Raw genomic sequence first — 24081 nt, forward strand, 5'->3', positions numbered from 1 at the left:
CAAACCCTACACACCACTGAGTTGTTTGTTTACATATCCTGAAGGGGTTAAAGAATCAACTCATTGCTGGTGGTGCCAAGCCCTAAGCCCCAGCATTTCAGGAAGAAGAGTTCCATTTTTCATCTTCTAAGTCATACTGTTTGATCCAAGAATAAAGTAAAACAAGATACAAAAACAAGTCTTTAGGTCCTATTCTGCAGTTAGGCCCCATTTTCAGTATCCCTTTTAAGATCTGGAATAATGTGTGCCAGATACTTAGCTCTTCTCTCGCTTTCCTTAAGTTGAATAACTTGAGTCCCCTCCCCATAGCATATTTCCCAAATCTTCAACACTTTTTCCCTTTCCCCTCTGGAGCCTGGGATTGGAGTCCTTCCCAGCCTCTTTCCAACCACCCCAGCCCACCCCCCAGCTTCCCTCTTTTTAGGGGAACAGGCATAGCTTTAGTCCCCTAGACTGTGATAGACTGAATCACAGGAGTCTACTCCGACTCATTAGTTTCAGAAACATCCCACAATAGCACCTATTAATCAGCCTGACAGGCAACTTTAGTTGTCATTCATAGTTACCTTAAGTCTCTGATTGAAAGCATCAAACAGCAGTTTGATCCCGTCCTGAGTCAGGTTAAGGATGAGGTCATGGCTTAGAGGAGACTGAAAAACAAAAAAAAAAGCACACTGAACAATTTACTCAACAGCAACTACTGAAAAAACCTTGGAAATCTAAATGCAATGCACAGGGATTATGGAAGTGCAGAGAGCCCCTCCCTCGCCCAACTAACAAACTGTTGTGTAAATGCAGTGTCCTCTGCTTCCGGTCTGAAGCTGCCACTTCCTAATACCGGATGAAAAGAGCCTCTTTCTTCTAGGCTTTGAGCAGTAATACCTAAGGGAAAGGGCCAAGATTTCATGTGAATATACAGGCCATTTTTTTGTGAAGGTCCAGGGTCCACATCTGTATAGCCTGGGTTTATCTATCAAACACACAGAGCAATCAGTGAGGAACACAGGCCAGGTAAAAGGGCCCTGCTAGGACTCAAATCTGTCAGGTGATGTTCAATGCATGTCAGCTGAATCTATGTCCATTCACTTCCAGGCTGTTTGTGCCATCCACAGGAAATATGTTCTATACTTTGACTGCTTTAAGCCATATTCCAAGACAAAGAAATACCTTGTGCTGTTTATATATGAAATGACACCTTACTCTTTCTTTCCCTCACCCCACCATCCCATATCACATGTGCTTCCTTCTGAAAAGCCCAAATCTAAGATCTAAGGAGTCGAATTTCTACATTTGCCCCTTCTGAGTCCTGGGGAGAGGGGAGTAGCAGCACAAAGCAGTGGACAGAGCCGGCCTTGAGTACTGGTGAGCTGGCGATCTTTAGTGACTCTCAACACTTCTCTGAGCTCTAGTTTCTTCATGGGAACACCATCATCCCATCCCCCCAGGGTTGTTGTGGGAACAGAGATAGTAGGTCTAGACAGCAGGAGACAGGGCACCAAGCACAGCACTTAGCATATAGCACTCTTTCATCAAGTCTGCATCACCACCCTGCTTCTGCTCCAATGCAATCAATTCAAGGTCTTGACATCTGAAGCTATTTCATAGCCCTGAAACAAGCTGGCCAGCAGGAAAAAAAACCCCCCAACATCCAAAACCTTCCCCTCCTTTAAACTGGCACACAGCCCTCAAAAGAGTTTAGAAGTTTTTTTAATAGAGCCTCCCAAGGTAGGCACAATGAATGATGGAAGTGTGGCTGTCAGAGACAGATACGTAGGCTGCAAGGCCAGGTGTCACTGGCATTGGCCTCACTGTGAAAATTCTCTCCAGGGATGCCTGGGTGGCTCAGTTGGTTAAGCATCTGCCTTTGGCTCAGGTTGTAATCCCAGGGTCCTGGGATCGAGCCCCACCTTGGGCTCCCTGTTCAGTGGAGAGCCTGCTTCTCCCTCTTCCTCTGCCACTCTTTAAAAAAAATCTTGTAAAGCAAAGCAAAAAAAATAAAATTTAAAAAAAATCTCTTCAAAGAGCCTTCTGTGATTAGCTCAGACTGTTTGTTCCCTTCTACCCCAATGATCTTCACAAGGTACCAGGCCCAGGTGGCACCACCATGCCTGGCAAACACTAGAAGAAAGAATGTTGTAATTTTCCAGGAGGCATGTATGAATGTCTAAAACCATCAGGTGTCAATCAAGAAAATAAAAAATGAACCCCAACCTTATGTCACTTATTCTCAACCCAGAACACATTTCTGAGAGGGCTACTCCATGGCAGTAAGCAGGATGAAGCAGTATTATAGAATCCTTCAAGATCCTAGCTTGGAGGAGGAATGATGGGAGGATCTCAATTTTCTTACACTATCCCAAGATCTGATCATTTTTCTCCCAACATCGTTACAATTCAGGACATAACTAGATAATTTTCAAAAACAAGCAATTTATCCTCACAACCATTATTTTATTAGTATTTTATATCTCCAGAACCAAAGTATACCTTACCATATGATGTTTAAGCTGTCCCTTCCAGTGACCCAGAACTATACAGTCCTCCACGTGAAACAGTTTAGTAAAGCTGTTCACTCTTAGTTACTGCTTTTCCCCCTAAGAAAGATAGGACCTACTTGATATACACATTTAACTTCCAAGGTGTGATATGCTAGAGATAAGAAGATATTTCTGAAACATTTATTGGGGCCAAACTATTCTTCACACTTGATGGGAGCAAGGAGACAGATGGGAAAGGAAGGGAAGGAGGTGCAGAGGAGGACGGGACCCAATTTAAGCAGCACTACATCAGAGCTCTGAGAGACCACCTCTTTTTTTTTTTTTTTTTTTAAAGATTTTATTCATTTATTTGACAGACAGAGGTCACAAGTAGGCAGAGAGGCAGGCACAGAGAGAGAGGGGGGAGGAAGCAGGCTCCCTGCTAAGCAGAGAGCCCGATGTGGGGCTCGATCCCAGAACCCTGAGATCATGACCTGAGCCGAAGGCAGAGGCTTAACCCACTGAGCCACCCAGGTGCCCCGAGACCACCTCTTCTTGATCCTCACCAAAAGGTTATTCTATTCTAGGGCGCCTGGCTGGCTTAGTCAGAGGAGCATGCAGCTCTTGATCTCGGGGTCATGAGTTTGAGCCCCACAATGAGTGTAGAGATTACTTAAAATAAATAAATAAATTTTTTTTTTTTATAGATTTTATTTATTCATTTGACAGATGGAGATCACAAGTAGACAGAAAAGGAGGCAGGGAGACGAGGAAGCAGGCTCCCCGCCGAGCAGAGAGCCCGATGCGGGGCTCGATCCCAGGACCCCGGGACCACGACCCGAGCCGAAGGCAGAGGCTTTCACCCACTGAGCCACCCAGGTGCCCCAATAAATAAAATTTTTAAAAAAAGATTACTCTATTACAAGAAAACTATATCCACATTACAGAAGGAGAACCAGACTGGTTAGTAACTTGCCAAAGTTGCATGGCTAAGAAATAGGAAGAGCAAGGATCCGAACCCTGGACTCAAAAACCCATGTTTTCTAACTGATGCCAGTTGCTTAGAAGATATCAGGGGAAATGAGCTCAAAGCTAAAACTACTATGTGTACCTAAAGATTGGAACAACAGACAACAAAGGTAGCGAAATAAGAAATAAATTTCATTCTTAAAAATGAATTAAACCGGGGCGCCTGGGTGGCTCAGTGGTTAAAGCCTCTGCTTTCAGCTAGGGTCATGATCTCAGGGTCCTGGGATCGAGCCCCGCATTGGGCTCTCTGCTCAGCGGGGAGCCTGCTTCCCTTCCTCTCTCTCTGCCTGCCTCTCTGCTTACTTGTGATCTGTCAAATAAATAAATAAAAATCTTAAAAAAAATGAATTAAACGTATTTTCAAATGCATCTAATTTGGGGGTGCTCAAATCTGATTTAACTGAATATGCAGGAGCTATATGCTCAAGAAGCAAGCCTATTATCTCTGTTTGGACGGTTGCTAATTGTGATGAGTAATTCCCTCATGGTCTAACACTGAAAGTCAGAGTAGGTTAGCGATCATCTGAGAGTGATAAAGAGGAAAAGTCACCATCCTTCACTTTATAAATGAGAAAACACTGACACTGTGGCTCGAGGAACCCCTTGGTCCACTCTTAGAAGTCCCTTGTTCCATGGTAGGCACCACAAGAATATCTAAGCTCTTGGTTGGAGATTATGCATTCCCTGTCTCAGGAAGACCCTTTCTATAGGGTCTCTCTCACTAGGCTGCAAGAGGAGTATTGCACTGCAGAGTGTAATGACTAGACATTGATGAGAGGCTCAACCTTGACACTAGGCCAAACTGGACTGCCTCACAGAATCCCATTCACCTCTAATCCACAACATTCTTCATGTCAAAAATAAATGGTCATGTGTTTTAGGATCTGAAACTAATTAGAACAAAGGAAACTAAAATGATCAAAATGGTACTCCGAAGGTCTCAGAGAAGTGAGTGAGGACACTCTGTAGCATGTAGAGGCTCAAAACTATTTATTCCCTGGGGTGCCTGGGTGGCTCAGTCCATTAAGCAACTGCCTTCAGCTCAGGTCATGATCCTAGGGTCCTGGGATCGAGTCCTGCATCAGGCTCCCTGCTCAGCGAGGAGGCTGCTTCTCCCTCTGCTGTTCCCCCTGCTTGTGCTCTCTCTGTCAAATAAATAAAATACTCAAAAAACCAAAATAATACAGAACATCTTTATTCCCTGAAATTTGTGACACATGGGGTACCATAAAGGTTGCTCCACACAGCAATACATGGTCTATGTCACAGAAGACAGAAGAATCACAGGTTTCAGAGAGTTCCGTAGAAGGTAGATTGTATTTTTAGAGCGATAAATAATCTTATTTCTAAAAGCCCATAAAAAATAGTCTCTAACTTTACGTATAAAACCAAGCACAAAAAATCCTGACGATCAGAAAGTACTCTGGTGTAACATATACATTCTTTCTGGAAATGGAAAAGGTCTTTGTAGATACATGTAACATTATACAATAGGGATTAATTCCTGGCACACTGACCAACATTTAATAGAGACCACCATAAATCAGACCCAAAAAAAAGCAAAATATGAACTATGTCCCTTAATTTGGAGCCAATATTTTGGTATTTGATCTCATGTATCAGATCATTCTCATTAAAGTAGTGAGCTACATCTGCTTCTTTTCAAGTCTGGAGTGCTCTGCTGGCTAGAAATTTGTATTCAACAACTTTGAACACAAACCACTCAACAGAGTAGAAAAGACTATTTTAAATAAAAAAGTGGAAGACAAGCATCCTAGAAGACAAGATAGTCCCAGAGGTGACCTCCCACTGAAATGTCCCTGTCTAAGGACCAGTCGGTAAGTCAAAACACATCAAAAAAATAGCAGTTATTATTGTTCTTCCAAACCTGGCAGCACTAGATTATCAAGATGAAAAGTTTCAGAAATGAAGAAAATGTACTTGGTAACTGACTAGTGCTAGAGATTCTCCCATTCAAACACAATGACCAAGCAATCTCTGCCAGTATGCCTCTCTCAGAGCATCAGCCTCTGGAGGTGATTCAACGATGAGGAATGCTATTTCAGTAAACAAAGCAGCTACCACTCACCTGTTCACTGTAGAGAACCTGGACATTTTTGATGATGCGACAGTGCTTCTGAAGAATGGCTACTGCCTGAGCCAGAGGCATTCCTGAAATAAAGCAAGGACACCTGTGTGGTTACTTGGGCTATCCATTTACTGACATCTATCTTCATAGTAGGCATCAGTCCCTGCAGTAAAGCCTGGGATGGGAGGCGGGGGCCACCAAGGTCTATAAACATATGAGTAAGTAAAAGTTCAGTAAGCAGCAAGGGCTAGAATAAAGTCAGCAGCAAGCACTAAGGGAACAAATGGATTGTATAAGGGGAGGGAGTGAATATACAAAAGAGATTCCTGGAAATGAGAACTACTGTGCTGATCCCAAGCAGGAAAAGGGCTCAGAGAAGGCAAAGCCAGCATGAACTAAAGAACAATGAGAAAAGCAAAGACTACATGACTTGCTTTGGAGACCAAAGTTCTGGTTCTCACTCGACCATGAATTACATATAACCTAGGGCAGGTTCCTTCATCTCTTTCTTTCTGGCATGTTTCCTCATCTCTCAAATGAAGAGTCTGCAGAAGCACATGACTTGTAAGGGCTCATTAAAAAAGTTAAAAATCACACATCTATCAGAACCAACTTATTTTACTAAGGATTTCACTGGATCCTTGCTTATCAACCCACAAATCCTCTAAGTCTTAATACTTGATTTTTGAACTCATGGCCCATTATAAACAAATTTATATGTGCCAATTTAAGAAATCCAAATCCCAACAAATCCAAATCCCAACAATATCTCCAATATTCCAGGGACTACCAAAAAGTATGTTTTCAGAGTCCATTATATTTCAAACAAGAAGAAACTTACAGAGACACAATCCAAAACAAGTCCCAGACAAAATCCAAAATCAAGACTCAGTTTTATGAATCTAAGGACAGTGTGTGTTATTCATCATTCTCTTGATCCCCAGCACCCAGTACAGGGTTGACCACATAGTGGCTGTTGGATAAATATTTATTCAGCCACGCTGATGTACAATGGAGTAGGTAGTAAGAGAAAGGGAGAAGGAGGGACCACCATATGACCTCAGGTAAGCACAGTGGCTCACATTCAAGATCAGTTTCCTCTGATTCTAGGAGAGATGTGCAGAAAAGACCTTATATACAAATAATAGATGGTTGTAAAAACACATGGTCTATCTATATTTAAACAATGATCTAACCTTGACTTCATTTGATGGTCCATTCTACAGTTTGAAGAAAGTTAGAGGAAACCAGACCTTAACACAAGGCACTTTCCTGCCTTCTATAACATAGAGCCTGGTACAAAGTAAAGGCTTAATAAATGTTTGTTGACAATATGAACAAACTACACACATCACTCAGCTCTGCCATTCCTGAAATGGAGGAGCATCTACGCTGTCTCTCCCAAAAGGAGTGGGAAAACATCCATGTGTTAGGTGCCCAGTTAGGTGCTGAGGAACAGAAGGCCACATGGCTTCTCAGGCCCACATGGCATAAATCAGTTTCTCAAGGGAGAATTCTTTTCCAATTAACCACATCAAATCCATAAGCCTTGGAATCCTTGGGTCCTCAGGTCCTGAGTCACTTGGGGAGGAACTCATCTGGAAGAGACAAAGCAGCTACAATGACCAGTTGTCACACAGCTATTGATAAAGGAAGGCTAGAAAAGTCCTCTAAAGGGAACCAAACATATGTACAGCAAAGAAACTAGAGCACTGTCCTACTTCTAACAGAGCTACCTAGCCCAAGAAAGGGTATGTCAACCTTCTAAACTGTATACATCCTATGTTTTAGAGATCTCATCATTTACCTTATAACCCTTCAAGAGTTTCCCATTACAGGGCAATAAAACTCAAACAACATGCCATCACCTGAAGTTCTTGAATATTCTGGATCTTGTCTACCTCCATCTTTCTTTCCACTGCTCATTGTGCCTCCCTTTGTTCCCGGCACATGTCAAACTCTTTCCTACCTTATGTCTCTGTGCTAGCTCAGACTCTGCTGGAATGTTCTTCCCATAGTTGGTTTCTTCTCATTCTTCAGCTCTTGACTCTCATCTCACTTCCCCAACTGCCTTATCTAATAAAGCCTCCCATTCAGGGGTGCCTGGGTGGCTCAGTGGGTTAAGCCTCTGTCTTCGGCTCAGGTCATGATCTCAGGGTCCTGGGATCGAGTCCCGCATCGGGCTCTCTGCTCAACAGGGAGCCTGCTTCCTCCTCTCTCTCTGCCTGCCTCTCTGCCTACTTGTGATCTCTCTCTGTCAAATAAATAATATCTTAAAAAAAAAAAAGCCTCCCATTCAGTTTATTTATCTGTTAGTCTCCTCTATACCTCGAGGACAGAACCACTATCTTACTCACTGCTATATCCCCAGCACCCAGTCACTGCGCCTGGCACAAAGTAGGTGGTCCCATGTGTTTGTTGAACTTTGATTGAGTGAAACAAAGCAATTAGGGGACATGTGAATCCGGTACCATAGACCCTAGTGACCACTCTCTCACTCCGAGCACTCTCATCCTGTCTCTGCATACACATAGTCTTTCCTGCTGTTCCCCTAACTTTCCCAGGTCTCTATGATGGGCAATGCTTCCTTCTGCCTATCCCTCATTCACCCATCCAACCAACCACCTAGTTTCTGACTCACATCTCAATCTGTTTTCTATATAAATCTAAAGGCAAATAAAAAGTAGACAGATTAACAGTAACTTTTCATCATCTTTTCAATCTCAGTTCTCCACTGTATTCTGGGTCTTAATACCTCTAATATCTACCCAGTCATTCAAGCCAGAAGCCTCTAGATTCCTTTTCCACCTCCCCAAATCTAGTCTCTTTCTTCCTAAACCCATGTCCACAACACACTTCACTAATCTTCACTTCATCTTCTTTTCCCTTGGACCTCAAAGTCCTTGGTAGTATCCCAGGCAACTACCACTAAAGAGCACTGGGAATTTGGAAAACCCATTTTCTTCTTCCATTAGTAGATCACGCTCTAATTATAATACCAAACTGGTTATAGTTCCCTACACAATCTTTCCCACTGTTCCGTTTTGTTTTGAATTTGACTGGAAAATTCTTATCTATAGAGACATTGTAGAGAGAAACCTGGCAGATTTCTGATAGGGCTTTCCTGGAGCTCACTGGCTCCAGTAATGGCACTGACTACTGTAAGTAGAAAAAAAGCCCTCCCTGAATCCCCAGGTCAGGTCAAGTCTTTTCTCCCCTTCCAAAGCACCCTATACAACCTCAACCTCATTTTAATAAAATGAACTATTTCTGTAACCCTTCCCTCACACGAAACTCTTCAAGGCACATGACCATTTCTTATTCACTTTTTGATGTTTATAAGCAGAGTCCACAGAGGTATATACGCTGCCTTCAACGGAGTGAGCCTTCAGCTTCCCTAGAACAATTCAGACACATGCATCCACACCAATACATTCTCCAAGTCTTACTGAAAACATTCCAAGTTTGTACTGCCTTTATTCACTCACTAATCAAGCCATCAGTGGCATTCTCAGCGATTCCTCTTTGCCTAGGTTTTCCTGTCCCTGTGTTGTTGCCATTTCCCTAATCTCCCAACATCACACAAAGGCCAGGAGGGCAGCCAAGAAGCTGGATGCAGCTCCCCACTGCGATGCCAAGCAGAAGATGGCAAGGGCTAGATGCATCTGCATTTGCAGAGATTCCAAAAAGAACAGAGACAAAGCTGAGCCAATTGTCAGAAGGGCAGAGCGGTGGGAAGCAGGATTTCCCTATTCAGGTACCTACTTTTCATCATCTCTACCTTTCTGAGCCTGCTCCTCATCTGGCAAATGGAGATTACCTTGTAGGGTTGTGGTGACTTTAGTTAAGTACTGCCTGGTTCTCTGGCCTAGGAAGGTAATTCTAAAGCACAGATCCACTTCTTAGACCTATTTGTACCTATCAGCTCCAACTGCAGTTTAGATATGTTGAGGGATGGGGAGAAGACTGCCAGAGGGAAAAATCTTTTTTCTTCCTTTTTTTTTTTTTTTAAACCTGAGGAAGTTAAAATAATCATAATCTTTCAGGAAGACATGCTTTAAAACTGTAGATTTTTTTTAAAAGATTTTACTTTTAAGTAATCTCTATACCCAAGGTGGAGCTTGAACCAACTTGAGATCAAGAGTCACATGCTTTACCAAGTAAACCAGCCATAGGCCCCTAGAAATGCAGATTTTTAAGACCCACAAGAGAATCATTAAGACCAAGCCACCTCTATGAGGTTTCCCTCAAAAGTTCTTTCCACTGTTGTTGCCATTTAGATATTCAGACAGTTTGAAAGAACTACCCAAAACCTTGACTTCTGGAAACTGGCAAAGTTAGAAGTAGGGGTTAAGGTATCTAAACAACAGGTGACAGAAGAACCCTTGCTCTTCCACCCAGCTTTTTCTTTTTCTTTTTTAAATCCTGGTCTCAAGTGACATTCTTTTTATTTTTATTTTAAGTAAACTCTACCCCCCAATGTGGGTCTGCAACTCCCGACTCCTGAGATCAAGAGTTGCATTCTTTACTGACCAAGACAGCCAGCCATTCCACAAATGACATTCTAATCACTCCTTTCTGCCAAGAGACTCTACCACTGAGATCCACAAACTAGATGTATCATCAAGCACAGTTTGAAGCTACGGTTGTGGCTCTCTTCCCTGTGAAGTACTGGTATGAGAAGCTGTTAGTAGGGGAGGTTCTGAAATAGAAGGCAAACAGCATCAGCATATGAATGGGTCTGGAGGCAAATGTCACTGGCCTTCCAATCAAGCTCTTGGTGCTTCACAAGATGCCAAACTGTTTTAAATTTTTGGGACGAACTCTGTAGGAGTGGTGTAATTTATGAGAGAAACTGGCTAAGACCTCTCCATAAAACTGGCTCCTATAACCCAGAGGCTTGTAGTTCAGTTCGTTCATGGAGACACGGAGCACCAGCACGGTCCTATCAGCATCTATTGTGCAGTTTCTCATCTAGCCTGTCTCCACTGAAAAGAGTCTTCAGATTCAAGGATGAGCTATAGCCCAAATGAGCAGGTCACTCAGTCCAGTAGCCCAAATTAGTGGGACAGAAGGTGAAGTGTGCACAAAAAAATAGCACCAACACCTGCTCCTTACCCCCTTTGCCTAGGTGCTGGATAAGTGTAAACATACACTAGAGTCAGTGGATGCATGTACTTGTATAGATAAAGGTAGTGAAGTTGGGAATAGTTAATACTGGGCCAAACTGCATTTTACACAAACTAAATGTTACTTTCCTTGAATTCTTATTTCATTAAACCTTCAACTCTCTCTACTGAGGTCTAGGTTTAGGATTACACCACACATCGACCAGATTAAAAACGAGAAGGAAACAAGTCACAAGTTCCTTGAATACACAAACTCTTCTCACCTCCCTTGACTAGATCCCTAACATGTGATTAAGGATCTGACCCTAGCTTTCCCCTAGGGACGAGGGAACCCACAGCCCAGAAAAGCAAAACGCGACCGACTACTGTAGCGTTTAAGAGTGTCAGTCACTTCTTCGCTATTAAATCTGTAAAATGGAAATAGGAAAAACAACAGGACGGACCCTCAGACCCCAAGGAGGCATACTCGAGATAATTACGCACAGAAGCAGGGTCTGGCCTTGATAAGTGTCTGGGGAGTGTCGGCCATTGTTGTTATTATTCCTACTGTACCACTGCCCCAGAAGGAGCTCTTCTGAAGCCTGAAGCGAGGGCTTCAAGGCCAGGACGAGCGACAGACTGGCGGGTCTGGCCGGTAGGAATGGGTAACTTAGTGCCCGGAGCCCAAAGAGCCGAGAGGATGGAAGAGGCGAGAAGCAGAGGGCGCAGGGGAATAAGGGGCAGAGACCAGAAACAGGAAAGGCCTGGAGGGAAGTAAGAAGTAGAGCAAGGTCCTGAAGTAGGACCCCAGACTCACCCAGCGTGAATTCCCATTGCTCGTTCCCCAGAGAGCGTTCGGGCACTACCTCCAGATCCAGCATTGGTTCAGCTCGCCGGGCCGGGGCGGCCTCCCTGCAGCAACGCAGACGGGACCGAAGCTGGGGAGACAAAGCAGCGACTGATCTGCCGTCCCCGCTGGCCTGGCTCTCCGCCTACTCCTTGGCCACCGGCGGCACCAGCCCAAAACCACACCTCAGGTCAGCAGAGCTCAGCTCAGCTTAGCTCACCTCACCGGTAGCAGCCTCGGCAGCAGGGACAGCGGCCGCAGCCGAAGCGTCTGCCGCAAAACTGGCGTGCGGGGTCGTAAAGCGTGGTGGGGGCGGGGCTAAGGCGGGATTTCAATTGCGGGGCGGTGAGGAGGGAGGAGCCCGAGGCGGAGTCAGGCACGCGCAAAGTGCTGTGAAAGTCCGAGCGGAGGCTGAGGGAAGACAGTACCGCCCGGAAGGGTGGGCGCTGGTGGGAGGGGGCTTCCCTACTCCGTGAATCCTCACATTTGCACACCACACTGCACACATTTCACATGTCTACACAAGGATGTGCATACCACGTAACACACAAATGTGACGTGTTATGTAAATCCGTCTGCCCTCTGCACGTACGTACGTCCCACTCACATTCACTGGGTGCAAAAGTTCCGAGGTGCAACGTCTGAGGCCCAGCGGGGAGGGAAGACACCGACTTCCAAGTGAGTGCGGAATGTACTCGAGTGTTTGCGTAGGAACGCGGGGGGCTGGGGGAGAGGAATAGGCAGAATGGGGAGCAGCTAGGCCAGACCTCCGCTGACCTAGTCCAGATGTGTACAGCTCCCTGGGGCCGGTATGGAGAGATCGTTGGCAGCAGCTCAGCCTCCAGTCAGAGTTTGCTTTGCCGCCAATGGTGTGTGGTCTTGACCAAACCTCTGGTGCCCTTTGTGGCTCATTCTCCTCATCTACAGGTCGGAAAAGGGGCTCCTCTAGCCTGTTCAGCCTGAGCTTTTGGCCCATGGCCTGGGGCACTGAAAAACTAAAAGGCAACCAGACTTCTTTTAGAGCCAAGCCTTCGAGGAAGCCAACTCTGGATTCTCACAACCACCCTGAGATGTCAGATTATACCTCACTTTACAAGTGAAAAAAATGAGGCCCAGAGATGTAAATGACCTTGTGGTCCTCAGTGGTGGAACCCAAGTTCTTTCCATTACATTGCCCTTGGAGGAAGGATTTTAGCAGGGGAGAGAATGACATGCTAAATTCTCAAACTGGTTTGGTAGGAATGTAACTTGGGAGGCTCATCAAAACTTGAAGTCACTGCTACTGGCAGTAAAACAACACAGAGAAGGATGTCCATTGCCACATCGTATGCCAAAACAATAGAACTGAGTCACTGAGATGTCCATCAGTAGGGAAGTGGCTGACCAAAGTGTGATACATGTAATAGAATACGTTTAAAAAAGTATATCCCTGTATGCTAATGTGGAAGGAATGCTAACAGAAAAAAGCTAGGTGTAAACTGTATAGTATATAAAAACAGAAATAAAAGAAACATTGTCCATATGAAAAGAACCTTTCTGGAAAGATTAAAAAAAAAAAAAAGTACCAGTGATGCCTAATACAGGGAGTGGGGCAGGGAGCAGGGATAAGGTGGACATTTACTTCTTACTATGCATGGCAAGCATTAAAGACGTTTATATGTGGATGGGATAGGTTTAGGATAGGTTAGCTGGGCAGCTGGCCTAAATAGCATAGGAGTAGACCTAGAAAGAAATCTAGCATTGATGAGGAGTAATCTTAGTCGATCTAAAAATGTTTGAATTGAACTCAAATCCAACCAGACTAGGACTGGTTCTTATATAAAAAACAAACAAACACTTAGAGGGACTTATTTCTGGTGAACAAAGAGGTTGGGGCAGGTCATGTGGGGGTGTGGGAGAGGAAAGACAAAGAACAGAGAAAGCCACACTGGATAACAACATGAAAATAATTTTTAGTCTGGAAAATCCAAGTAACAGGAAGAACAAGGGTGGGTAAGCCTGTAAGAAATTCCCTTTTGGTGCGGGGGGCGGGCGGTGCCTGGGTGGTTCAGTTGGTTGAGCAGCCGACTCTTGATTTTGGATCAGGTCATGATCTTGGGGTTATGAGATCCGGCCTCACCAATCTGCTTGAGATTCTCTCCCTTTGTCCCTTCAAGTGCTCTCATCTCCCTCTGTAAAATTAAATAAATAAATAAGATCTTTAAAAAAAAAGGGGGGGGGGGAACTTTAGAATGGAAGCTGGAGGTCAGCAGGGGGAGCTCTGACATCCTACTCCTGGCGGTGGATTGCATACTCAACAGGATCCATATTACCATAACTAACATTTTACTGACGGGCCAGGTGGATGCAAGGTTTCCTCCTCTGTGGGGAACAGCCCAGCCAATGAAACAATGTCACAACTCAGCCAATGAAAAGCCACTATACTTTGAACTCCCATTTTACCCTAATTTGACTTTTGTTTATAATAGCCTGCCCAACTTACCCCTTTCCTATATAAGAGCTGTCCTCTCCTTTATTCTGGGAGTTTACTTACAGCTTTTCTGTATCTTGTTTGTCCTGGCTTGAAATTCTCTATTCCTAAACAAGCTCCTTTTTGGTAAAATAACTGGCAGATTTATTTTGAAGGCTAACATTGGTCAAACACATTTACTGGAAGTTTGAATCCTAATTCTGCCATATAATGATTTTGTGCCTTGGGCAAGTTACTTAGCTTCTCTGTGTCTTTGTTTCCTCATTTGTAAAATGATCATACTTCACAGATTGGTTAGCACTTACAAGAGTGTCTGACTCATAGTAAATGGTTTGTGTGTGACTAAAATTTTAAAAAAGCCTGATAGTGACAGAATTGATGGAATCCTTTGGCAGGATCTATGAATGCGGAATATGAGGGAGAAAAGGATTAAAGAATAAAAACACGGTTTCCAGCTTTGGGTAGCTGAATGGATGATGGCGTTCCTCAGGACAACGGCTGGGGGAACTGACATTGGAGGGCTGGAAGGATACCAATCCTATTAAAATGGTCACATGTAATAGCTTAGAAGGTGGGAAATGTACATGTTTGAAGCCTAGGTGAAAAGCTTAGAAAACAGAATCTTATTACCATGGTTACTATTGGTTATATTTGTCAAGAGAAGAACCAACAGCCAGTTTGAAAGCAGAAATGAAGGGTAACTGCATCCTGCAAATCAGGAATGGGTAGGCCCAAGAGTTGTGGAAAACAATGGATTGGGGAGTCCCTCCCAGTCAGTCTTACAAAGGACACTCTCCTCTCTCAGGGTAGAAAGCCCTGTCTCTCTCCCCAGTGACATAATTGTTAGTGTAGTGACTTTATTCTCCCCTTTTCTGAATGGAAGTGTTTCCTGCTCACTTGTTATTTAGGTCCCAGCAAAAACGTTACTTCCTGCCACATCTTCCCTAATTCTTCCTTTATTTGATCTCATCACCATCTATCCCATGATGCTATTTTAGTTAATTCACAGCTATCACTTCACCACTTAATTACTTATTGTTCATCTTCCCAGGAGATGTAAACTTCACTAGGTGAGGAACTTTGCCCATTTTATTCATCTCTAGAAAAGTGCCTGACACATAGTTGGCTTACAGTAAGTAGTCAAATAAAAAAATAAAAATTTAAAAAATTTAAAAATCAGTCTCTTGGTTGTACTCGCCACATTTTAAGGGTTTGATAGCCACATGTGGCTAGTATCTACCATACTGGAGACATTGTGGATATAGATTATCTCCTGTAATCAAAAATTCCCCTCTGTATCTTATCTATTTACATTTCCTAATGTTTCTGAAACCCGAATAAGGCCAATAATGACACAAAGTTGCTTAAGTTATTTATTTGAGAGAGAGAGTGAGCACAAGTGGCACAGGGGGTTGGGGGGTGGGATTGGGGAAGAGGGAGAGGGAGAGAATCCCAAACAGGTTCCATATTCAGTGGGGAACGCAACATAAGGCTCAGTCCCAGGACCGAGATCGTGACCTAAGCCAAAATCAAGAGTCGGATGCTCAACCGACTGAACCACCCAGGTGCCCCAAAGTTGGTTAAATTACTCTAACCAAAAGTTGAGATTTATATTCTTTTTTTTAAAGATTTTATTTATTTATTTGACAGAGATCACAAGTAGGCAGAGAGGCAGGCGGGGGGGGGGGGGACAGGCTTCCCGTCAAGCAGAGAGCCCGATGTGGGGCTCGATTCCAGGACCCTGAGATCATGACCTAAGCCGAAGGCAGAGGTTTAACCCACTGAGCCACCCAGGTGCCCCAAGATTTATATTCTAACCCAAAAGTTGAGATTTAACTTAAGATAGCAACTGTTTTAGAAGTATCCTATATTGAAAAAAACCAAACTACCATTTTCATCCATGATCCCACCCTACAATTTTAATTTTCTGGTCTTGACACATTTTTGAAATGCCATATATGGCACCTGGGTGGTTTGGTTGGTTAAGCATCTGCCTTCCACTTGGCTGGGCTCCTCGGCTGGGGTCCGGATGCCAGGGAGAGGGGATGGAATCCCTTGTCAGGCTCCCTGCTCGGTGGAGAGTCTGCTTCTTCCTCTCCCTCTGCCCAGTACCCCTCCACTGCTTGCACTAGCTTGCACTCTCTCAAATAAATAAAAACTTTTTAAAAATGCCACATATGTACATGTGGTGGTGCTGTTAAGAAAAAAATGGATGCTATCTATGGGTAATCATGCCTTGAAAAATGCCTGCAAAAGACAATTATTTGGGAGATGAAAATACCAATGTTGTCTTGTAAATACACACACACACAGATGTGGTAGTGTGCTGTGGTGATTTTAAAAAATATTTCCACAAACCCTTTGACACACCACCCTTGAAGAGATGAAGCTTAATTCACCTCCATTTGAGTGTGGGCCTGACCCTGAGTCACCTCTAACATAGACTATAGCACCCCAAGATTAGGTTATTTTTTTTTTTTAAAGATTTATTCCCGAGAGAGACAGCATGAATAGGGGAAGGGGCAGAGGGAGAGGAAAAGGAAGTATCCCTGCTGAGCATGGAGCCCGAGGTGGATGGGGGTGGCGCTCCATCCCAGGACCCTGAGATCATGACCTGAACCTAAGTCAGACACTTATCTGACTGAGCTATCCAGGCACCCCCACCCAAGGTTAGGTTCTTATTTATTTTTTATTCTTTAAGGATTTTATTTGAGAGAGAGAGAAAACAAGCACAAGCAGGGGAGTGGGAGTAACAGGCTCCTCACTGAGCAGGGAGCCTGATGTGGGGCTCAATCCAAGGACCTGAGCCAAAGGCAGACACTTAACTGACTGAGCCACCCAGGCACCCCCAAGGCTAGATTTTTAAATAAGACTGTGGCTTGCGGGCGCCTGGGTGGCTCAGTGGGTTGAAGCCTCTGCCTTCAGCTTGAGTCATGATCCCAGGGTCCTGGGATCAAGCCCCGCATCGGGCTCTCTGCTCCTCGGGGAGCCTGCTTCCTCCCCTCTCTCTGCCTGCCTCTCTGCCTGCTTGTGATCTCTGTCAAATAAATAAAATCTTAAAAAAAAAAAAAAAAAAGACTGTGGCTTGCATCTTGAATCACTAAGCTCTAGGGAAAGTCAGCTGCCAAGCTGTGAGCTGCCCTATGGAGATGCCCACATGGTAAGAAGCTGAAGGTCTCTGTTCTAAAACCTAGCAAGAAATCAAGGACTTTCACCCAACGGTCTCTGAAAAACTGGCCAGTCAATGACCAATTGAATGGATTTAGAAGGGGATCTTTCAGCCACACTCAAGCCTTGAGATGACGGTAGCCTGGCTGTGCTAACAACCTGACTCTAACCTCAGCAGAGACCTTGGAACAGACCACTGAACTTAGCTTCTTTCAAATTTCCGATCCACAGAAACTGTGAGATGATGTTTACTGTTTTAGGCTGCTAGGCTTTGGAGCAATGTGTTATACAGTAATGCGTAATTCATACAAGCTTCATACAAAGCTTGAAAAAGCTCCCCATTGCCAAATGAGGCATAAACCAATTAAGATACTTGTTTTCCCAAGCAGCCCAAACTAGCATATCCAAATACCTGTTTCTAGAGATGATACACTTACTAAAGCCATGATGCCGAAATAACTTTTGAAATTAACCCTCAGAGTATGAATCTTATTCTTTGGAATTTTGCTTAATGGTGCCAATTCACCATTTTTATTTGTTATTTGCAGTAAATATGGTGATGAATAAGTAAGTTTTTTCCATTATAAATCAAGCTTAAGGCATGTTTCTAAAGTAAAAGGCTGGTATAGGAAAAATGCCTAAGTATGTTTTCTTTTTTAAGATTTATTTACTTATTTGAGAGAGAGCATGAGCAGGAGGGGCAGAAGGAGAGGGAGAGAGAATCCCAAGCTCAGTCCATGCTAAGCACAGGGTCAGGCGCAGGGCTTGATCAAAACCCTGAGATCACCACCTGAGCTGAAACACTCAACCTACTCTGCCACCAAGGAGCCCAAGTCCCAAGTATGTTTGATATTGTGATATTTACATTGAAGGTTTTCTTTGGAATGAGCAGGAATGACCACTAGATGCCACTGTTGTTGTTTAAAGTTTAAAAAAAAGGATGAAAGAACATTTTTGAAACAACAAAGTCAATTTTCATACCGTAACGAGTGCCAGAACAGAAATTGTTAGGTTATATCAATGAAGAACCAAGACCTTTTTTTTCACTACACAGAAGTTTATTGTGAAAGTAAATGAAACATACAAACATACAGTATGGCTAACGGTGGCAAAAGCGATCTGGTAGCTTAAGGCAAGTTTTAATGGAGATGAATTTAGAAAAGATGATGCAATGATGTAATTTTGTTTAAATACAGATTATGGAAAAATATCAAATTGCATCAATAACTTAATAAAAGTTTTCAAAGCCTGCACTATTGGAGAAAAAGGACTCATGATCTTAATGCCAGCATTAAGACAGACAGAAGCACAGCGCTGAGCTGAATGACAGGAAAAATTGAGTATTTACAGAAGGATGGCAATATGAACATTTAATAACATTTGATCTTAGTTACTGGTGGAATGAAAGCCCTTAGCTAGAAGCTATAGAGAAAAATGTATCATCATCATCACGTTATTAAAAAAATTAAGTGCAGAAGTCAAAAACCAAGGAGCTCTGTGATAAAGGAACCTTAAAATACCACTTTAAGGGCCACTTAAAAGGCAATTCCCTCAGGGGAAGTTAGGGCACTGAGTGTGTAAACATGTGAGCTGCACAACACTAAATACCAACCAAATTCATTCATAGTACTTCGTTACACAAGATCAGCATGGTCTTTTATGATGCATTATTGTTTATAACAATTTAAACACACTCCTTACCATGCATGACTTCAAATATATAACAAATATTTTTATTCTGAGATACAGGATATGTTTATGAATTATAAGACCTATATACAATGAAAGTCACACCTCCCTCATCAAGTCAAGTATATGTGTGTGTGTGTGTTTTAAATGCGATGACCTTATTCAGACTTCAGTTTCTTTTCTGAAATGACCATGTCAGTTTTTCAAACTCTTTAAAATAATGCCACTCTATGATGATAAAATACATTTTTGCAAAAATTCAGAAATGCAGTAACATTTAATGAATGTGACATGAAAAATATTTGTAAGGAGGTACCAAATGACTTAGCACTTTTTTCCAGTCTTGTATTAAAAACAAAGCTGCATCCAATTTGACAGTGAGCCTATTTAAAAAATATTCTTATACTAATTCATCTCAAAAGGTTCTATTACAGTCCTTTTGGAAAATACCATATATATAACCTGTGAGTTTTTTTCCATAATAAATGAAGAAAATGTATCCTCTGCACAGATGAACATTTTCTCTCTAAGACTAATTTTTCATCACCCAGCATTGTTTTTACAAAAGCATGCATTATGAAATACACATAAAAGCAGCTATCTTAAACATGATTTTAATACAATTATTACCTTGGTAGCTGATTCATCACTGTCTCCAGTTTAATATGTTGTTACATACATGAAGAAGCTCCAGTATCCCTTTTCTGATTGACTTAAAAAAAAAAAAAAAGTCCCTGAATAAAACAGAAGCCAGCCTGCGACTTCTTTAGGCATTTCAGTGGAATATTATTACCATCTGTGGAGATTATCTCCACACAAACACATGATTACAGAACAAAATGTAAAACAGATCTGGGGCAGATTAGAGTTAATACCAATTAAAAAATTTTATGTTTAAGGAGAAAAGAAAAAGGAGCTGATTATCAACATTTAAAAGGATACTGCAACTTTAACAACTGTAAACTTTGTGTTAAAAGGCTGTGGCAGACAGCTCTATGCTACTAGGTTTTTAGCTTGTTTAAAATAATGCAAACACATCAGCAGTTTTAAAATGCCACAAACTATAAAAACACAGAAACAAAACAAAATGACCAAGAGTGTCTATTTAAAATGAAGTTGTGTAACCAACACATCCAAAACTCCAAAAATAATTAGAACAACTGATTGGGGGAAACCCTCTGATAAAAATTTAAATTTAACTTGTTTTTAAGTGACAGAATCTTTTAAATTAAAATGGAGGAAAAAAAGAGCTTTACAAGTGGATAGTTTCAACTCACTAAAATAATGCCAACAAAGTAAGCTTGCATAGGAAAAAATTCAAATTACTGGCTACATGCATACAAAATTAGAAATGCAGGTATTATATAATCATAGTGCAAAACCATGGCAGTTTGTGATGTCTTGTTACTGCCGAAGGTTGAGAAATAGACCGCAGTACCTCCAGTTATCACAGTTTCTGGTCTTTTAATAATGATTATTTCTGCCAACTAGACACAATGTATATGTAAAGATGGGGGGGCACATCTGCTGTGCTGCTAATTAACGAAGTTTGAGGTCATCACCACCACCTAAATTGGAACCAGGACTAGGGTCTTGTTGTCTTCTTGCCTGCAATGACAAAATCATAATTGGGGGTCAAAACATGTTTTGAAAATCCAAGTGCTAGATAAATAAAGTATAAGACACATTAGCATTTTAAAAAAAAGTTTACAACTAAAAAATTTTCAGCCAGTATCTCCAGATGTAAGAGGAAAAACAATTTAAATGATGAATTACATATTTTGCTGAAGTTTCCATAAAAACCAAGAATAAAAATCTCATTATATTCCAAAGAGCATTATCAAAATAGGTACTATGCATAAAAGAACAACAAATCTACATTTATATTTCCTGGACTACAGGGTTAAACATATCATTCATTCACCTTAGAATCAAAATTTCCCTTTTATTTATTTATTATTATTTTTAACTTTTTAAAAAAGATTTTATTTATTTATTTGACAGAGAAAGATCACAAGTAGGCAGAGAAGCAGGCAGAGGGGAAAGGAGGAAGTAGGCTCCCTGCTCAGCAGAGAGCCCGATGCGGGGCTTAACCCCAGGACCCCGGGATCATGACCTGAGCTGAAGGCAGAGGCCCAAACCACTGAGCCACCCAGGGGCCCCCAAATTTCCCTTTTAATACTGAGCACCAACTATATGCTGGTCACTGTTCTAAGTACTTTCCATGGATAAACTAATTAAAACCCTGTCAGCCGGACTCCTTCCTGGGTGGCTCAGTGGGTTAAGAAGCTGCCTTCAGCTCAGGTTATGGTCCCAGGGTCCTGGGATCGGTCCCACATTGGGCTTCTTGATCAGTGGGGATCCTGCTTTCAACCTCTGCCTCCTCCTCCCTGTACTTGTGTGCTCGGTCTCTCTCTCTGACAAGTAAGTTAAAAAAAAAAAAAATCTTAAAACCAGGTCAGCAACCTGTAACATAGGTGCTACTGTTTATTTTGTAGTCACACAAAAGAACACAGTCTACTGATGGTAGGACTGAAAAATGCAGTAGTGACTTTCATTTTACAGAAGAGCATCTCTACCAAACAAGTTTTAACTAAAAACCTCTACCTCATGTAATAAAATCATTACTATGGATAAAGTATTGTCTCAAAAAAGCAAAAATGGATGCTCTTAGAGTTTCCATTAAGAAAAGCCACTTCAGGGAGGACACCATCTAAGAAGAAGAATAAACAGAATTTTAACTGCTTTTGGTTATATACATAAAAGTGAGAGGCCAGGTTCTATTTCTCCAAAGTAGAAATAATGGACATGACTGTACTTTATAGATACTTTTATACAATTAAGGAGGGAAGAAAGACCTGGAGTACAACATGAAAATTTGTTACTTAAACAAGTGCAATTCTTATAAAACAAACAACCCCCCCTCCAAAACCAACAGAAATTCTTAATAAATAAATTTAGATAAAACTTAAAAAAAAAAAAAAAAAGCAAAACTGGAAAAAAAATCGCAGTCCTTGATTCACTTACATACCCAGAATTATTTTTACAACAAAATTAATGAGTAAGAGGTTTGACAATTATAGACACTGAGATTTTCTTTTTTTTCCTTTTTTAAAAGATTTTATTTATTTATTTGCCAGAAAGAGATCACAAGCAGGCAGAGAGGTGGGGGGGGGAGCAGGCTCCCCTTGAGCAGAGAGCCCGATGTGGGGCTCGATCCCAGGACCCTGGGATTATGAACTGAGCCAAAGGCAGAGGCTTTAACCCACTGAGCCACCCAGGCCACCCAGTAGCCCCGATACTAAGGTTTTCAAGTTTCACTTTAGAATAAACACTTCCAGTTAAACTACTGATGGCAAATTTCTTAATAGGGAACATCTAACAACAGGTCCTGTGTAGCACTCTCTGCTACTATAAAGTTTTAATGTAAACTAGTGCCCCTTTGGTCCACATACAACATTAATTCTCAGTCTCTTTCACAAATTCCAATGAGTGTTTCTTCCATAAGCTTTCTTTAGTGACTATAAATGGGAGTCAAGCACAAGCAACTGATCATATAAAAGACCCTGCTTCTTTTAGCAAAGGTTTTCCCATGTTAGACAATGGCTAGTCCATTTTATCAGTAGTTCAGGCAAAAAAGCTTGAAGTCACCCTAAGATCTCTTTCTCTCATACTCAATGGTGGGCTCCTACAGGTCTACATTAACCATGTCCTGAATCTGAGCACTTTTGACTGCCTCCACCTCTTACCCTAGTCCATGCCATGACTGTTCTTCATCTGGATCTTGTGTGTAGTCACCTCTGGTATCATTCATATATATATATGCATGCCAGTAACTGATACCATCCTGAAATCACATGTGCAATCTTTAACTAAATGGAATAATGTATCATAATCACCAACTGATTCTTCATTGTCTATGTCAATTGTCAGTTTTCTGAAACAAATCTAACCAAAGACTGAAACATGCTGATTGTACTTCTTAAGATCTAACACAGTTGTTACAGAAAAAGCATCCTTGACCTTCAAAGAAACATCTCAACAAGTCACACTTGTACTGAATGATCAAGTTTGGTCAGAAACTCCAGCAATGTTGTCATTTCTCAAGAGCATTACGCTTAGATAGAAACAACACTGCACCTTGTTCACTTTGAAACAAATCAGGTAAAACCCAACACTAACTTCTGTAGTCTTATAAATTTTGACACATTCCTCTAGCAGATTTTAACTGTTTTTATCAGCATACTGCTCACTAACTAAATTTTACCTTATTTTTTAAAATTAACCAGTCATGTTAAAGTTATGCTGCATAGTACAGACTGAAAAAGCTATGGAATGCATATTCATCAAAAAACAAAAACAAGGGGCGCCTGGGTGGCTCAGTGGGTTGAGGCCTGCCTTCGGCTCGGGTCGTGGTCTCGGGGTCCTGGGATCGGGCCCTGCATCGGGCTCTCTGCTCAGCGGGGAGCCTGCTCCACCCCCTCCAGCCCACTCTCTTTGCCTGCCTCTCTGCCTACTTGTGATCTCTGTCAAATAAATAAATAAAATCTTTAAAAAAAAAACAAAAACAAAAACAAGGGGCGCCTGGATGGCTCAGTGGGTTAAGGCTCTACCTTCAGCTCAGGTCATGATCTCAGAGTCCTGGGATCAAGTCCCGCATCGGGCTCTCTGCTCGGCAGGGAGCCTCCTTCCTCCTCCTCTCTCTCTCTCTGCCTGCCTCTCTGCCTACTTGTGATCTCTCTGTCAAATAAAGAAATAAAATCTTAAAAAAACAAAACAAAACAAAACAAACCCACACCAACCTCCCCCGCAAAAAACAACCAAAAAACAAAACAATTTAAGTTCCATACAGAATCAATGCCAAATGTAGCATAAGGACAGATCAATTCTGCAAAATCACAGATGGTGATAGAAGCATCTGGGTTCAGTCAATGAAGGTTAGAAAGGGGCTGAGCTATGAAGAAACACTCAGAAAAATCAATCCTAATTATGTATTTACAGGTCACTACTAACCTACCAATAATATTTTGTCACAAGGATAGTTCAGCTTTTGTCTTGGGATAGGAGTAATTTTCAAATTATTTTAATAATAATGGGATGACTTCATATGAGTGATGGCCTTCATCAGCAGTGACCAGCAGCTAAAGGTCTTCCTTCTGCTCTTGGCTGTGCAGAAGTTGCTATGGGTTTCTTTGTTTAAAATG

The 24081-nt window shown here is 42.1% G+C and overlaps 2 protein-coding genes across 3 annotated transcripts in view; both read right to left on the reverse strand.

Moving 5' to 3' along the window:
- The window catches only part of PHAF1 (phagophore assembly factor 1), a 29636-nt gene extending 17820 nt beyond the window's left edge, over positions 1-11816 (reverse strand). Inside the window, exons 1-4 of the mRNA XM_080829654.1 lie at positions 11771-11816; positions 11521-11641; positions 5596-5678; positions 567-650 (exon numbers count right to left, since the gene is read on the reverse strand). Of these exons, the coding sequence (XP_080685780.1) occupies positions 567-650; positions 5596-5678; positions 11521-11584 (231 nt within the window). The 5' untranslated portion in view covers positions 11585-11641; positions 11771-11816. The remainder of the gene's footprint in view (positions 1-566; positions 651-5595; positions 5679-11520; positions 11642-11770) is intronic.
- Positions 11817-18232: 6416 nt separating this feature from the next.
- Positions 18233-24081, reverse strand: part of CBFB (core-binding factor subunit beta) — a 61078-nt gene continuing 55229 nt past the window's right edge. For both annotated transcript variants that reach the window (XM_080828249.1, XM_080828250.1), the window contains exon 6: positions 18233-20485. In XM_080828249.1, coding sequence (XP_080684375.1) covers positions 20417-20485 — 69 coding nt within the window. In that variant the 3' untranslated portion in view covers positions 18233-20416. The remainder of the gene's footprint in view (positions 20486-24081) is intronic.

The sequence above is a fragment of the Martes martes genome (genome assembly GCF_963455335.1).
Source record: "Martes martes genome assembly, chromosome: 17".
NCBI lineage: Eukaryota > Metazoa > Chordata > Mammalia > Carnivora > Mustelidae > Martes > Martes martes.